Source organism: Castor canadensis, chromosome 2 (assembly GCF_047511655.1).
Source record: "Castor canadensis chromosome 2, mCasCan1.hap1v2, whole genome shotgun sequence".
Lineage (NCBI taxonomy): Eukaryota > Metazoa > Chordata > Mammalia > Rodentia > Castoridae > Castor > Castor canadensis.
In genome coordinates, this window is record NC_133387.1 from 125,130,382 (window position 1) to 125,147,266 (window position 16,885).

Consider the following 16,885-nt stretch of genomic DNA (forward strand, 5'->3'; position numbering starts at 1 on the left):
TCCTCTGGATATATACCTAAATGTTGCATTGCTGGATCATATGGAAGTTCTATTTTTAATTTTTTACATTCTATCTTATTTTTTCTTTACCTTTATTTTCAGTCCAGAACCTCTTCCCAGGGCCTTGTGCATGATAGTCAAGTGCTCTATTGCTGAACTACACACAAAAGTCCTATTTTAATTTTTGAGAAACCTGTTACTCTTCCTGATAATTAATAATGTTGAGCATTTTTCACATACCAGTTGGCCTTTAAGTTACTTTTAATGCTAAAGAAAAACTAGGCTTTCATAACTTTAAGATCTCTCCATCTTAGTATTATATAATTATCATAATTTATAGTTCTTCTGTTCACTTTCAGGTAGTGCTGCCATCTAAGCCAATGGAAGGAACAAATCATTCGGTGGTGTCAGAGTTTTTGTTCCTGGGACTCACCAACTCTTGGGAAATCCAGTTACTAATCTTCGCATTCTCCTCCACATTTTATGTGGCAAGCATGATGGGAAACTCACTCATTGTGTTCACGGTGGCTTCTGACCCTCACTTGCACTCCCCCATGTACTTTCTGTTGGCCAACCTCTCCCTCATTGACTTAGGTGTTTGTTCTGTCACTTCACCCAAGATGATTTATGACCTTTTCAGAAAGCACAAGGTCATCTCCTTTAGGGGTTGTGTCACTCAAATCTTCTTCATCCATGTCATAGGTGGTGTGGAGATGGTGCTGCTGATAGCCATGTCCTTTGACAGGTATGTGGCCATATGTAAGCCTCTCCACTACCTGACCATCATGAGCCCAGGAATGTGCATCTTCTTTTTAGTGATTGCCTGGTTGATTGGCCTTTTACACTCTGTGGTTCAATTGGCTTTTGTAATAAACTTACCTTTCTGTGGTCCTAATGTATTGGATAGCTTTTATTGTGATCTTCCTCAGTTCATCAAACTTGCCTGCATAGACACCTACCGATTAGAATTGATGGTCACAGCCAACAATGGATTCATCTCCGTGGGCTCCTTCTTCATACTGATCATTTCCTATGTTGTCATCATGTTCACTGTTCTGAAACACTCTCCAACTGGTTCTTCCAAGGCTCTGTCCACACTTTCAGCTCATGTCACTGTAGTAATCTTATTCTTTGGTCCTTTGATGTTCATCTATACATGGCCTTCCCCCTCCACACATCTGGATAAGTTTCTTGCCATATTTTATGCAGTTGTCACTCCTTTTCTGAATCCTGTGATCTACATATTCAGGAATCAAGAAATGAGGATGGCAATGAGGAGAGTATGCAGACAGGTAATGGGTTATAGGAAGATCTCTTAAATGATTGCACTATGAACAGTCCTCATGGAACACAGAAGTTCATTATTCATCAAACTCAGAGAGATGTCTTTCATTGCCCACTCTGATTTGTTTATGTACACTGATATTTAGGCTACTTTTATTTCTGCTGTAAACAGAGAAGGAATTACATATAGAGCAAAGATTTTAATAATACAGAACCCCAATTACTATGGAATTATATGAAATAAACTCTTAGTCATACAAAAGAGGACAGACTACTTTAGAGTCTTCAGAACTGGGAAAATTTTCTGCTTCTGTATTTTTCAACAGTAACCTGCTTACATTTTGCAATTTCTGGCAGTACTCTATGACTGCATATTGAGCTGGGTCACTTCTATATCTTCTGCCTCTTCCACTTACTCTACCCCCTTTTGAGTCTCTCCTAGGATGTGCAAGGTGAGAATGTTGAGCACACACACAGAGAAGAGTAATGGAAGCATGTTTTTGGATAGAAATGATGTGAGCTATTTGGAATAACAAGAAGGAATTGTGAATACCTAATTTTCCTACCTGGTTAGCATTATAGTACTCAAACCATTCAGTTTCCATTCCCCTTTACTCCTACTTTCTCCCCTTCCTTTTTCCTTAGAATATGCTCATGTCAGAGTTCACCATAAGAAAAGTTGGGGTGTTATTTAGAAGGTGAAAATGAAGGCTTAATATTCACTTTGGGTTAGAAGTCTGGTGTGAGGTAGGTACCAAGGCACATCACACAGGTTGATACTGTTTGTTGGTCACCATGATGTATGAGAACAGTAGCTAAGTTGGAAGTTCTACTGCCTCCTACTGTGTGGTTCCTTTCAACCCCCACCCCCAGTCCTGAGCTGAGTGCATAAGTATCATTGTTATGAAATTCACCAAGATAGTGGTCACCTGATCATCAAAATTGGAAGCAGGAGAAACAGATGTCAAGTTTATCCTTTCTCTCCACTTCATGCTCTTTGCCTTCCATAATGCTGGCTCCAAAGGTCTCAGATCCAGCATGAGATTCAGTGGTAACAGACTTACATGTAATGTTTAGTGGCTTCCTCATTGCATAAAGTATAATTCCTTTAACTTATCCCTTACTATATATCACTTACAGTGGCTCTACTTCTTTAATGAAATCCTGCATGATACACACATTCAGCACATTTTTCCAGCCTAATCATTAATGGATTCATATGACTTACCAATCCATACCATATTTATACAGCATTTTTCCTGGCCAGAGGATACATTTTATATCAAAGGAAATGTAATAATAAGTTCCTAATATATGGAACTCACTAATCTCTTCACAACCCCCAACACTTATAAACAACTGGATTGATAGTTTAGTGGAGTAGTCTGCTAAGGTGCAATTACAATACTACTTGAAGCACTAATACTATTTGGATGATGGAGTGCATTCAAACAATACAGGAATAGTCTGTGATAAGCTACAGAATCAGCTCTCTCACTGTTCTGTTTATAGTTCCTGTTGGGCCATCTTTTTTTGCAGGTATAGCTCATACTTGTTATTCCAGAAACCTGTCCCTCCCCATAGCCCTGTAGTACTAGAGATGAAAAGAGCTTAGTGCTCTTTCTAGGCCTGTGTTCCTTTGTATCTCTGATCAGTTCTCATGACCCCACCCAAACTCTTGCATCCAATTCCTTCTATCATGTCTCTTTAATTACCCAAATGAGTGTGCTATTTCTTCTTGCCTGGACCTTGATTAATTACCTGTGATATCTCTAAAACAGTTAAACAAATATATAGCCATAAGCATTCACAAAGGTAACACATGGAAATGTAAAGCCTAAGAAAGTTCCAGAAGAATTCATGCCACATGGTAGTACCCCTGGAGAAGCAGCCAGCAGCCCTGGACTAAGGTCATGATCAAAGGGTCTTTGGCTTTATTTGTGATATTATAACTTTTAAATTAAAAAAAGATTAGTATATTCTATATAATGAGAAATTATTTTAACATTTTGATAAATTAGTGAATGATATTCTGATATCAAGTCATTTGGTAACGTTTTAAACTGAGATTTGAGTTTTCAAAGTATCATTTCCTTGAACTAAAATTAGGATTTTGTTAACTCTATTATATTGCATGCATTCTCTTTTTTCCAACTGCACTGAAGCATAGGACAACATTGACTGAATTTGCCATGCTTCAGACTGCTGTAGGGGTTCAGGACATTATTCCCTGGGTGTCATGATGCAAGCTTATATCATAAAGGGTTATCTATTTATTTGATGGGAATTTGAATGGGTCTGTGGATCACACATACGAATGGCTTTTTGGGGTGGTTCTGGCAAAAGTCAGGTTCTCCTTCCTTGCCATATTCAACCTAGAATGCAGCCTTAAGAATTCAGTTATTTGTCATTTCCAGCCTTATTTTTAATATCTTTTATGTAAAATTCATTATTTGGGACCATCCTCTCATAATCTATGCTTCTCTTTTCATCATTTCTTTTTGCAATTGCATTTAAAAATATTTTTATTGTTTTTAAGTTAACTTTGGCTCATATTTTCCCTTCTCATTTCAATTTTGTTCAGGTAAACAAATATTTACAGAGGGTCTAATATGTGTCATAAAATATATGAGGTACTGGGCTAAAGAGAAAGCTAAGGCAGTATCTCTACCATTGAAAGCTTCTGTTCTGTAGGGCAAGGAAAGAGAAGTGGAGAGCTTCAATGTTTCTGCAGTGATAATGGTATCCACCATATAATGTGGGACTACAAAGTGGGACAGAGACTAGAGCAGGGATTTTCACCCATAGCTGCTCATCAGAATTACCTTATTCAATGTCAAAAGCACTGACTCTTGGCCCATCTCCTGAGAGTTTGATTCAATCAGTCTTGTTTCGATGCACTATTTTTAAAATCTCTCCTACCATTCTCCATCCTGCAGTTAGTGTTCCATTACTACTAAACCACTATAGCTGATCAGACATGCTGAAAATGTTGCGCTTCATTGTGCCAGCTGTTAATTCTTCTTGGAATTATCCCTTCCTTCCCTCATTCCTGTCTCTAAATCTTAAGTCTACTAAATGCTACTTCCCTTGGGAAATCTTCACAAGTCCTCTCAGGTAGATTCAAGGGTTCTTTCTCCTGTGTTCCTACCCACTATGTTGATCACGCCTTAATACAGCCATCATCCAGAATGGATTAAAACACTTTGCTTGTAATGCAAGTGTCTTCTTGTGGAGCCCAAGCCCATTTGACTGTCATGAAGCAAAAGAATTGAATAAATGAATAAACTCTATTTATAGGTCCTAGTGTTCACGGAACTTAGAAGCTAATGGACTGTTCAAAAAATGCTTTTGGTGTTATATTGGATATTGTACATTATAGACAATTCTTGGGGATTTGAACCCAAGGTTTGCTGGGCAGATGCTTTACCACCTGAGTGACACTTTCAGCCCATTGGAGATCATTTTTAATTCAGAAGGGGGCCTGGGGCAAGGCTCAAGTGGTAGAGTGCCTACATAGGAAGCACAGACCCTAAATTCAAACCCTAGTACCTCCAAAGAATCCTGATATTATTTAATACAAAAGAAATTCAAGTAATTATTTTACATGTTATAATTATATATGCTTAAGAATTTTATGGTGATATCCACTCAGTTTTGACTGTTCATGCTTCCCAGTCATTCTGACTCACTTTGGGCCACCAATGTACAAGTCAGAATTTATAGACAAAATCACCAAAGGTGAAATTTCCCATTTCAGTTATGTTTTGTCTCCAGTGTCTCATTATGAGATTTTTCTTTTGGTTCTTTTCACCAAACCAACTGGATTTTAGGGACTATTCCCCTGAACACATGAGCAAATTTGGTAACTTCAGGTTCTGCAGTAGCACCTAGTCATTATTCTCCAGTGGTGTTAATTAAACCCCTTTTTTATTTCTTCAGCTTTTTATATAATAGCTGTTGCATAAGCCAAAGCTCAGTTACCCAAGGATCCTAATTATCTGAAGATGCTGTGGTTTTGGAAACAGGAACATGCAAAGATTTGCACATGTCAAGGAAGGTTTTGGTTGGCATCATTAAGGGGAGCAGGAACAGATCATGTCAGGGAATAAATAAAGACCATAGTTGTGGAGAACAGCAAACAACAGACTGACACTTACCTCTTGGGAAAATGTGTCAGGTTTCAAGAGTGAAACTAAAGCTATGGAAGAGATTCAGGGTCAGCACAATGTCATGTCTTTTGCATGGGTGAGGAATTTAGAGGTTCAAATGATGCTTTAAAGAATTTCATGTCATTAACCACTTTGATAGGAATGATATAAGGAAGACAAAGCGGTTTTGCTAGTTGAGTTGAGGATAGCTATACAGAAATATTCCTAGCATTGCTTTCGTGTACACGTGTAATGACCCATGTTGATTCATCTCTAACTGATTTTTACCCTGGTTTCTGATCCCCTTCTCATGATAATCTCTGTTGCCTTAAAGTTTCTATATTAGCTCCTCTGGAGTGGGGACATCAAACGCTCTCATGTTTTGGATTTTCTGCCTATTTCTATATCACCCAAATATGCTCTCACCTTATCATGTGATCCAAGTCCAACCACATTGCTGCATTTGCCATAGATCTAAAGTCTGCATATGAGGGAGAACATGATTTTTGGTCTTCTGAGCCTGGCTGACCTTGTTCAGAATGATGTTCTCTAGCTCCATCCATTTACCTGCAAATGATAAGACTTCATTCTTCTTCATGGCTGAGTAAAATTCCATTGTATACAAGTACCACATTGTCTTGATCCATTCGTCAGTAGTTGGGCATCTTGGTTGTTTCCATAACTTGGCTATTGTGAATAGTGCTGCAATAAACATGGGTGTGCAGGTGCCTCTGGAGTAATCTGTGTTGTATTTCTTTGGGTATATCCCCAGGAGTGGGATTGCTGAATCATATGGTAGGTCTATGTTTAGATTTTTAAGGAGTCTCTAAATTTTTTCCCAGAGTGGTTGTAACAGCTTGCATTCCCACCAGCAGTGTAAGAGGGTTCCTTTTTCTTCACATCCTTGCCAACACATGTTGTTTGTGGTGTTTTTGATGATAGGTGTTCTAACAGGGGTGAGGTGGAATCTTAGTGTGGTTTTGATTTGCATTTCCTTTATGTCTAGAGATGTTGAGCATTTTTTAATGTGTGTTTTTGCCATTTGAATTTCTTCTTTTGAGAAAGTTCTATTAAGTTCAGTGGCCCATTTTTTAATTGATTCATTGATTTTAGGAGAGTTTAGTTTCTTAAGTTCCCTGTATATTCTGGTTATCAGTCCTTTGTCTGATGTACAGCTGGCAAATATTTTCTCCCACTCTGTGGGTTGTCTTTTCAGTTTAGGGATCATTTCTTTTGTTGTGCAGAAGCTTTTTAATTTTATGAAGTCCCATTTGTCCACCCTTTCTCTTAGTTGCTGGGCTGCTGGGGTTGTATTGAGGAAGTCCTTGCCTGTACCTATTACTTCCAGAGTGTTTCCTGCTCCTTCCTTTAGTAACTTAAGAGTTTCAGGTCTGATACTTAGGTCCTTTATCCATTTTGAGTTGATACTAGTACAGGGTGATAGACATGGTTCTAGTTTTAGTTTCTTGCAAATAGATAACCACTTTTCCCAGCAACATTTGTTGAAGAGCCGTCTTTTCTCCATCATATATTTTTGGCACCTTTGTCAAAAATGAGGTGGATATAGTTGTCTGGATTCATATCTGGATCTTCTATTCTGTTCCACTAGTCGTCATGTCTGTTTTTATGCCAGTACCATGCTGTTTTTATTGCTATTGCTTTGTAATATAGTTTGAAGTTGGGTATTGTGATACCTCCAGCATTGCTTTTTTTTTTCTGCTGAGTATTGCCTGGCTATTCGTGGTCTCTCGTGTTTCCCAATGAAATTTAGAATAGATTTATCTATCTCTGTGGTGAAAGTCATTGGGATTTTGATGGGAATTTCATTAAACATGTAGATTGCTTTTGGTCATATAGCCATTTTTACTATGTTGATTCTACAAATCCATGATCACGGGAGATCTTTCCATCTTCTGTAATCTTCCTCAATCACTTTCTTCAGGATTTTGTAATTCTCCTTCTAGAGTTCATTCACATCTTTTGTTAAATTTACTCCTAGGTATTTGATCTTTTAGGGGGGCTATTGTAAATGGAATTGTTTCCATATATTCCTTCTCAGTTCGTATGTTGTTGGTATATAGAAAAGCTAATGATTTTTGTAGGTTGATTTTATATCCTACCACCTTACTGTAGGTGTTTATGGTATCTAAGAGTTTTTGGGTGGAGTTTTTTGGGTCTTTGAGGTATAGGATCATATCATCTGCAAAATAAGGATATTTTGACAGTTTTTTTTACCTATTTGTATTCATTTTATTTCTTCTTCTTGCCTAATTGTTCTGGCTAGGAATTCCAGTACTATGTTGAATAAGAGTGGAGATAGTGGGCACCCTTGTTTTATTCCTGATTTTAGGGGAGATGGTTTCAGTTTTTCACCATTAAGTATGATGTTGGCTGTAGGCTTGTCATAAATAGCCTTTACAACATTGAGGTACATTCCTTCTATTCCTAGTTTTCTTAGAGCTTTTATCATGAAGTTGTGTTGGATCTTGTCAAAGGCTTTTTCTGCGTCTATTGAGTTGATAAAGTGGTTTTTGTGTTTGCTTCTATTGATGTGCTGTATTAGATTTATAGATTTGCGTATGTTGAACCATCCCTGCATCCCTGGGATGAAGCCGACTTGGTTATGGTGTATGATCTCTCTGATAGGTTGTTGGATTCAGTTTGCCATTATTTTATTAAGGATTTTTGCATCAATATTCATGAAGGAAATTGGCCTATAATTCTCCTTTTTGGAGGTGTCTTTGTCAGGTTTTGGGATGAGCGTAATACTGGCTCCAAAAAATGAGTTAGGCAGTGTTCCTTCCTTTTCTATGTCATAGAACAGTTTAAGGAGAGTTGGTATTAGTTCTTCTTTAAACATCTGATAGAATTCAGCAGTGAATCCATCGGGTCCTGGACTTTTCTTTTTTGGGAGACTCTTGATTGCTGCTTCAATTTCTTTTTGTGTTATAGATCTATTCAGGTGATTAATATCCTCTTGGTTCAGTTTTGGGTGGTTGTAAGTTTCCAGAAATCTGTCCATTTCTTCAAGATTTTCAAATTTATTAGAGTATAGGCTCTCAAAGTAGTCTCTGATGATTTCCTGGATTTCCGTGGTGTTTGTTGTTATCTTCCCTTTTGCATTTCTGATTTTACTGAATCAGGGGTTTTTTTCTCTCTTCATTTTAGTCAGGTTTGCCAGGGGTCTGTCAACCTTATTTATTTTTTCAGAGAATCAGCTTTTTGTTTCATTGATTCTTTGTATCATTTTATTTTGTTTCTATTTCATTGATTACAGCCCTTATTTTAATTATATCTTTCCTTCTGCTTGTTTTGGGATTTGATTGTTCTTGTTTTTCTAGGAGTTTGAGCTGTAGTATTAAGTCATTGATTTGAGCTCTTTCAGTATCTTTAATTTATGCACTCATGACTATAAACTTTCCTCATAGGACTGCCTTTGCTGTATCCCATAGTTTCTGGTAGGTCATGTTTTCATTTTCATTAACTTCCAGGAACCTTTTAATTTCCTCTTTTATTTCATTGATGACCCATTCGTCATGGAGCAATATGTTGTTCAGCTTCCAATTGTTTACATGTTTTTACTGCTGTTTTTGTTGTTGATTTCTAGTTTTAATGTGTTGTGGTCAGATAGAATGCATGGGACTATTTCTATTTTCTTGTATTTGCTAAAGCTCGATTTGTGCCCTAAGATATGATCAATTTTTTGAGAAGGTTCCATGGGCTGCTGAGAATAATGTGTATTGTGCAGAAGTTGGATGAAATATTCTGTAGACATCAGCTAGGTCCATTTTATCCAGCCATGTGTGGGATGACCAGAAACCACCCCAACCATCAGTCTCTGCCTGGCTCGAACTCCATGTGGAGCAACTGGAGCCCCGCCCTGCTAGGACAAGCACCATCCTGGTGTGAGACAGCTGCACCCACCAGCCTGCCAGGAACTCCGCTCCCTGTGTGGAGTGGGCCCCAGCTCTACAGGCTTCCCAGACAACTGCTCCACCAGGCTTCTGCTTGACTGCCACTAGAGGGCTCCAAGCATGCCTAAGAGACACTCACAGACTGGACTGAACACTAAAGAACTAAAAACAACTAAGCCTGCAATCCTACTGTTCCAGAACTGGTGATTTTTTTTTCTCCCTTCTTTAAGGTCTTGCCAGCCTGGTTTTCTATTTGATCACCCACCATCTCTCCTTTTTCTTTTTCCTTTCTTTCCTTTTTTTCTCTCTTCTCTCTTCCTTTTATCTTCCCTTCTCTTTCTCTTTTTTAACCTTCTCTAATGATTTTGTTATTATTAATATTGTAATCCAGCTAATACCAAATTACACATAGTCCAGGGACAGAAACAGTACCTAGTGGAAATATGGGAAGAAAAAAAAGGGATGGAAACCATTCTTCCCCCAAAAATTAAGTAGTACAATATTTAAAGCAAAATGAAGAAAATGGATACCCAGACCCAGACTCCAACAAAACAAAGATAAACTGTACCAAGGAACCCAACGAAGAACACAAGACCACCCTGAAAGAAGAAATTCTACAAGTAATTAATGAGAATTTCATAGAGATGTTAGTAGACACAGTCAACCAAGACATACAAGAGGCACTCAAGAAATTCCAAGAGGACAAAACTCAAGAATATCAGAAAACACAGAAACAAATAAATGAAATTGTAGAAGCCCTAAACAAACACCAACTGAAACAAAGATCACCATAAGCAGAGAGATAAATGAATTAAGGGCAAAAATTGGCAATATTAAAGAAGTAACCCATGATAAGGAAAACCTCAAAAACAAGAATGAAACAGAAATACAAAATAAAATGGAAGGCCATTCCAGCAGAATAGAACAATCAGAAGACAGAATCTCAGAACTTGAAGATGAAATGGCAGAGGACAATTAATAGAAATGCTGTTTACAAAACTACTCATGCTTGGTGTAGTCATGCACGTCAGTAATCTCGGCTCTGGAGAGTTTGAGGCATAGGATTCAGAGTCCCTGGCCACCTTGAGCTATATAAAGACCCAATTCCAGAGAAAAGAGAATGCAACCCTCCAAAAACACTGGAAACAAAAAAAATGCCAAAACAAAAATGAACTTTAAAAATGTACTCCTTTAATACTAAACCTATTAAAAATGGGCCAGTATCTAAAGTAGGATGAATTGAACTGAAATTTATAATCAGCTCAGTAAAAGAATTTTTTGTAGAGGTCATTAACATCATTTGTTAAGTTTACTCCTAGGTATTTGATTTTTTTTTTGGGGGGGGCTATTGTAAATGAAATTGTTTCCATATATTCTTTTTCAATTTCTTCATTGGTGCTGTACAGAAAGCTAATTATTTTTGTAAGTTGAGTTTGAATCCTGCCACATTGCTATAGCTGTTTATGTTGTCTAGGAGTTTTTGGGTAGAGTTTTCTGGGTCTTTAAGATCTAGGATCATGTTGTCTGCACATAAGGATCTTTTGACAGTTTCTTTACCTACTTGTATTCCTTTTATTTCTTCTTCTTGACTAATTGCTATGGCTAGAAATTCCAGGGTTATGTTGAACAGGAGTGGGGATAGTTGGCACACTCATCTAGTTCCTGATTTTAGGGGAAATGGTCTCAGTTTTTCTCCATTAAGTATGATGTTGGGTTTAGGTTTGTCATATATAGTCTTTACAAAGTTAAGGTACTTTCCTTCTATTCCTAGTTTTCTTAGAGCTTTTATCATGAAGTGGTGGATCTTGCTGAAGCTTTTTCTGCATCTACTGAGATGATCAAGTGGTTTTTGTCTTTGCTTCTATTAATGTGCTGTAATACATTTATAGGTTTGCATATGTTGAACCACCCCTGCATTCCTGGGGTGAAGTCAACTTGGTCATGGTGAATGATCTTTCTGATGTGTTGTTGGATTTGGTTTGCCATTATTTTATTGAAGATTTTTGCATCAATGTTCATTAAGGAGATTGGCTTATAGTTCTCCTTTTTGGAGGTGTCTTTGTCTGGCTTTGGGATGAGCGTAATACTGGCTCCAAAAAATGAGTTAGGCAGTGTTCCTTCCCTTTCTATTTCATGCAGCAATTTAAGGAGAGTTGGTATTAGTTCTTCTTTAAAGGTCTGATAGAATTCAGCAAAGAATCCATCTGGTCCTGGACTTTTCTTTTTAGTGAGACTCTTTTTTGCTGCTTCAATTGCATTTTGTGTTATAGATCTATTCAGGAGATAAATATCCTCGTGGTTCAATTTTGGATGGCCTTAAGTATCTAGGAATTTGTCCATTTCTTAAAGATTTTCAAATTTATAACATACAGGTTCTCAAAGTAGTCTCTGATGATTTCCTGGATTTCTGTGGTGTTTGTTGTTATCTCCTCATTTGCATTTCTGATTTTACTGATTTGGGTTTTTTTCTCTCCTCATTTTAGTCAAGTTTGACAGGGGCCAGTCAATCTTGTTTATTTTTTTAAAGAACCAGCTTTTTGTTTCACTGATTCTTTGTATGGTTTTTTGTTTGTTTGTTTCTATTTCATTACTTTATTATTATTATTATTATTAATTTCTCTCTTGCTGCTTGTTTTGAGATTTGCTTGTTCTTGCTTTTCTTTGAGTTTGAGCTGTAGTAGTAGATCATTGATTTGAGATCTTTCAGTCCTTTTAATATATGCACTCATGGCTATAAACTTTCCCCTTAGGACTGCCTTTGCTGTGTCCCATAGGTTTTGGTAGATCGTGTTTTCATTTTCATTAACTTCCAGGAACCTTTTAATTTCCTCTTTTATTTCATTGATGACCCATTCGTCATGGAGCAATATGTTGTTCAGCTTCCAATTGTTTACATGTTTTTACTGCTGTTTTTGTTGTTGATTTCTAGTTTTAATGTGTTGTGGTCAGATAGAATGCATGGGATTATTTCTATTTTCTTATATTTGCTGAAGCTCGATTTGTGCCCTAAGATATGATCAATTTTTTGAGAAGGTTCCATGGGCTGCTGAGAAGAAAGTGTATTGTGCAGAAGTTGGATGAAATATTCTGTAGACGTCAGCTAGGTCCATTTAATCTATGGTGTGACTTAATTCTAGTATATCTTTTTTTGTTGTTTTGATGACCTATCTATTGGTGATAAGGGTGGTATTAAGGTCTCCCACTATCACTGTGTTGGTGTTTATATGTTTTTAGGTCCTTCAGAGAATGTTCGATAAAATTGGGTGCATTGACATTGGGTGCATATTGTTTGCTAATTGTTATTTACTTTTGGTGTATTTCTCCTTTTATTAGAATGGAGTATCTTTCTTTATCTCATTTGATCAATGTAGATTTGAAGTCTACTTTGTCTGAGACAAGTATTGGTACTCCTGCCTACTCTCAGGGCCAATGGCTTGGTAAATCTTCTTCCAGCCTTTCACTCTCAACCAGTGCTTATTTCTGTCAATGAGGTGTGTCTCGAGGTGTGTCTCCTGTAGGCAGCAGACTGTTGGATCTTCCTTTTTAATCCAGTTTGCCAATCTGTGTCTTTTGATGGGGGAACAAAGTCCATTAATGTTTAGTGTTAGTATTAATAGGTATGTGGTGATCCCTGTGATTTAGTTGTCTTTGTTGTTTAAGGGTTTGATTGTGTGTAGCTGAATCAATGCTATTCTATACTTTCTTGCATTTTCTTGTCCTGTGCTTTGGTATTGCATGCCCTTTCATGATTTTGTTTGCTTTCACTTTGTCTGTGCTGAATTCCTTGGAGAATCTTTTGTAGTGGTGGCTTGGTGGTCACATATTGTTTTAGTTTCTGCTTATCATGGAAGACTTTTATTGTTCCATCTATTTTGAATGATAGTTTTGCTGGATAGAGTATCCTAGGATTCAGGTTGTTTTCATTCTGAGCTTGGAAGACCTCACTCCATGCTCTTCTTGATTTTAAAGTTTCAGTCGAGAAAACTGCTGTGATTTTTACAGGTTTACCTTTGTATGTTATTTGTTTTTTCTCTCTTACAGCCATCAATATTCTTTCTCTAGTCTCTGTACTTGTTATTTTAATGATAATATGTTGTAGGGTAGTTCTATTTTGGTCAGATCTGTTCAGTGTTCTGGATGCTTCCTGTACTTGAATGAGCATAGTTCTCTCTAGATTTGGGAATTTTTCTGCTATTATTTTCTTGACTATATTATGCATTCCTTATGCTTGCACCTCTTCTCCTTCTTCAATGCCCATGATTCTCAGACTTGGTCTTTTGATAGATTAGTGAATTCTTGAATATTCTTTTCACAGGTCTTGAGTTGTTTTACTAATAGTTCTTTGGTTTTTCCTTTAATTGCCATTTCATCTTCAAGTTCTGAGATTCTGTCTCTGTTTGTCCTATTCTGCTGGAATGGCCTTCCATTTTGTTTTGTATTTCTGTTTCATTGTTTTTTCTGAGGTTTTCCATATCCTGAGTCTCTTTCTCTTTAATATTATCAATTTTCATCCTTAATTCATTTATCTTTCTTTTTGTGATGTTCTCTATTTCAGTTTGGTGTTTATTCAGGGCTCCTATGATTTTATTTATTTGTTTTTGTGTTTTCTCATATTCATTATTTTGTTGCCTTGGAATTTCTTGAGTGCCTTCTGCACAGTTTGGTTGACCATGTCTAGTAGCATCTCTATGAAATTCTCATTAGATAGTTGTGGATTTCTTATTTCAGGGTGTTCTTGTGGGCTTTGTTGGGTTCCTTGGTGTAGTTTACCTTTGCTTTGTTAGAGTCTGGATCTGGGTATCTGTTTTGTTCACTTCCTTCTGAATCCTGTACTAATTTATTTTTGGGGGGAGAATGGTTTCCCTCCCTTTTTCATCTTCCCATATCTCCACTAGGTACCATTTCTTTCCCTGGACTGTGTGTATTTACTATTAGTTGAATTACAATAGTAATATTAACAAAACACAGAAAGAAGGAGGAAAAAGAGAAAGAAAAAAAGAAAAAATACCACAGATGGGGACAATCAAACAGCAAACCAGACAGCCAAACCCTTAAAGACAGCCAAAAAAAAAAATCACCAGTCCTGGAACAATAGAATTACAGTCTTAGTTGGTCTGGTGTTACTCCTTTAGCATCCAGTCCTGTCTGTCTGTGTCTCTTAGGCAGGTTTGGGGCAATCCTGTGGTGGGCCTTCTGTGCAGGGTCCTGGTGGAGCAGATATCCAGCAAGCCTGCAGAGCAGGGGCCTGGTAGGTCTGTGGGGCAGGGGCCCAGTGGAGCAGAGATCCAGAAGGCCTGCATTGGGGGATCCTGGTGCAGCAGTGGCCTGGTGGGCCTGCAGAGCTGGGTCCTCATGGACCTGCAAATCTTGGCTTGCAGAGCTGGGGTGTGGTGGGGCCTGAGGGACAGAGAGCCCCATGAGGTGGGATCCAGCAGGCCCATGTGGAGCTGGGACCTACCAGGGCCTAAGGGGCACGGAGCCCCAAGAGTCGGCAATCCAGTGGGCCCACACAGAACTGGGGCCTGGTTGGAGCCCGGCAGAGCAGAGCAGAGGCTCCAGGGGTCCTAAGGGGCAGTGACTTCATGGACTGGATATTCTTTTAGTAGATCGTGGCATGAAGAAGCTGTCCACAAGCTAGGGGTTCAGAGTGCCATAATTTCAGCTCTCCTTGCTGCTTTACCTCAGCCAAAGCATGTCTCCAGTGTCTCAGCAAGGTCCCTAGTTCATGGAGCTGATGCAGTGTGCAGATGTGCCCTAGTCGCCATCCTGCAGAAGCATTTTAATTTCATGTAGTCCCATTTGTAGCTTCTGTCTTTTAGTTGCTGAGCCACTTGAGTTCTACTGAGGAAGTCATTGCTTATGCCTATTGCTTCCAGTGTATTCCCTGTTCTTTGCTGTATGAGCAAGGTTTCAGTTCTTAATATTAAGGTCTTTAATCCACTTTGAATAGATACTTGCACAAGGTGATAAACATGGATATAGTTTCAGTTTTCAGCAGGCAGATGTCCAGTTTTATCAGCAACATTACTTGAAGAGGCTGTCTTTTCTCCATGATATGTTTTTGGTGCCTTTGTCAAAAATTACATGGGTGTAGCTGTGTGGATTTATATCTGGGTCCTCTATTCTTTTCCACTGGTCAGTACCATGCTGTTTTTATTGCTGTGGCTGTGTGGAGATACACTGTGGTATTTACAAAAGTTCTTACAATATATTGTATATATCATACTTCAATTCACCCACTCACCATTCTCCCAAAACAATTCTTCAAAAAGGAGGAATGGCCACCTTAAATTCTCATTTAGAATGCAGTGAAGTATGTAAAGGATATTTTATCCTTTGCACTTAATAATTACTGCTTTGTTCTATCAGCACTTCCAGTGGGTACCATGTATTTTTAACATCACACTGCAGTATCTATGAACCCAACATCTCCCTTTTGGCTACTTTTCCTTTCTGTCTTAGCCTTTAGTTCTGAAGAAAAGTAGCAGTCATCTTTAGGGTTTATGATCACCTACACATGTAATCCATGTACCTTGCTTATACACTCTTTCCCATATGTTGAAGCATTTTTTCTACTTTATTTTTAGGCAAATAGACCAGGCATGGACAGATGTTCTTTAAAGGACTAGGTTGTAAATAGTTCTGTCTTTCTGGGATATAAACCTCTTTTTTGAAACTAAAGCAGATACCTTAAAAGCAACTGAGGCCAATAGAAAAAGGGGACCAGAAACTAGAGAAAAGGAGATCAAAAACAATTAACCTAAAAGGTAACACACATGCACAAGAAATTAATGTGAGTCAACTCCCTGTGTAGCTATCCTTATCTCAACTAGCAAAAACCCTTGTTCCTTCCTATTATTGCTTATACTCTCTCTTCAACAAAATTAGAGATAAGGGCAAAAGTTTCTGCCGGGTATTGAGGTCGTGGGGGTAGAGGGAGGGGCAGAGTGGGTGGTAAGGGAAGGGGTGGGGGCATGGGGGGAGAAATGACCCAAGCATTATATGCACATATGAATTATAAAACAATAAAAGATCTTGATCGGAAAATAAATAAATAAATAAACCTCTTTTTCACCCATTCAGTTTTGCTGTTGTTAATGTAGAAATAGCCACAGGTAGCACATACATGAATGACCATGACAGGGAAGCAATAAAACTTTATTTACAAAAGCAGCAGCAGGCCAGATTTGACCCAACGACTAACATCTTCCAACTCCTAAAGTAGGTTGTGCCCCACAGTTAAATTTACCTATTTGCTTAAATGTCACAGTCTTGCCTGGCAAGTCAAAATAAAAGACAGTTAATGTTGCAAGGAGTAGTTTACATCTTCACTTTTTGAAGACACTTGAATTTAGGACCAATGTATCTGTAACAAGCATGCCAGGAGTGCCAGAGACCATCAGACTAGCCCTTTTCCATTCACCATCTTCCCACAAGTATGGAAACTTGAGACACAAAACAACAACCTGCCAAAATCCCTCTTTTCTTCCAATACCTTTCCAGGGTTGGTCCTTGAAAAACAATCTTTGAGCAGCA

The 16,885-nt window shown here is 38.1% G+C and overlaps 1 protein-coding gene across 1 annotated transcript; it reads left to right on the forward strand.

Moving 5' to 3' along the window:
* Positions 1–365: 365 nt before the first annotated feature.
* LOC141417457 (olfactory receptor 4F3/4F16/4F29-like) lies at positions 366–1,319 on the forward strand. The gene has a single exon (XM_074056212.1). It carries the CDS (start codon positions 381–383, stop codon positions 1,317–1,319), a length of 939 nt encoding a protein of 312 aa, XP_073912313.1. The 5' UTR covers positions 366–380.
* Positions 1,320–16,885: the final 15,566 nt, after the last annotated feature.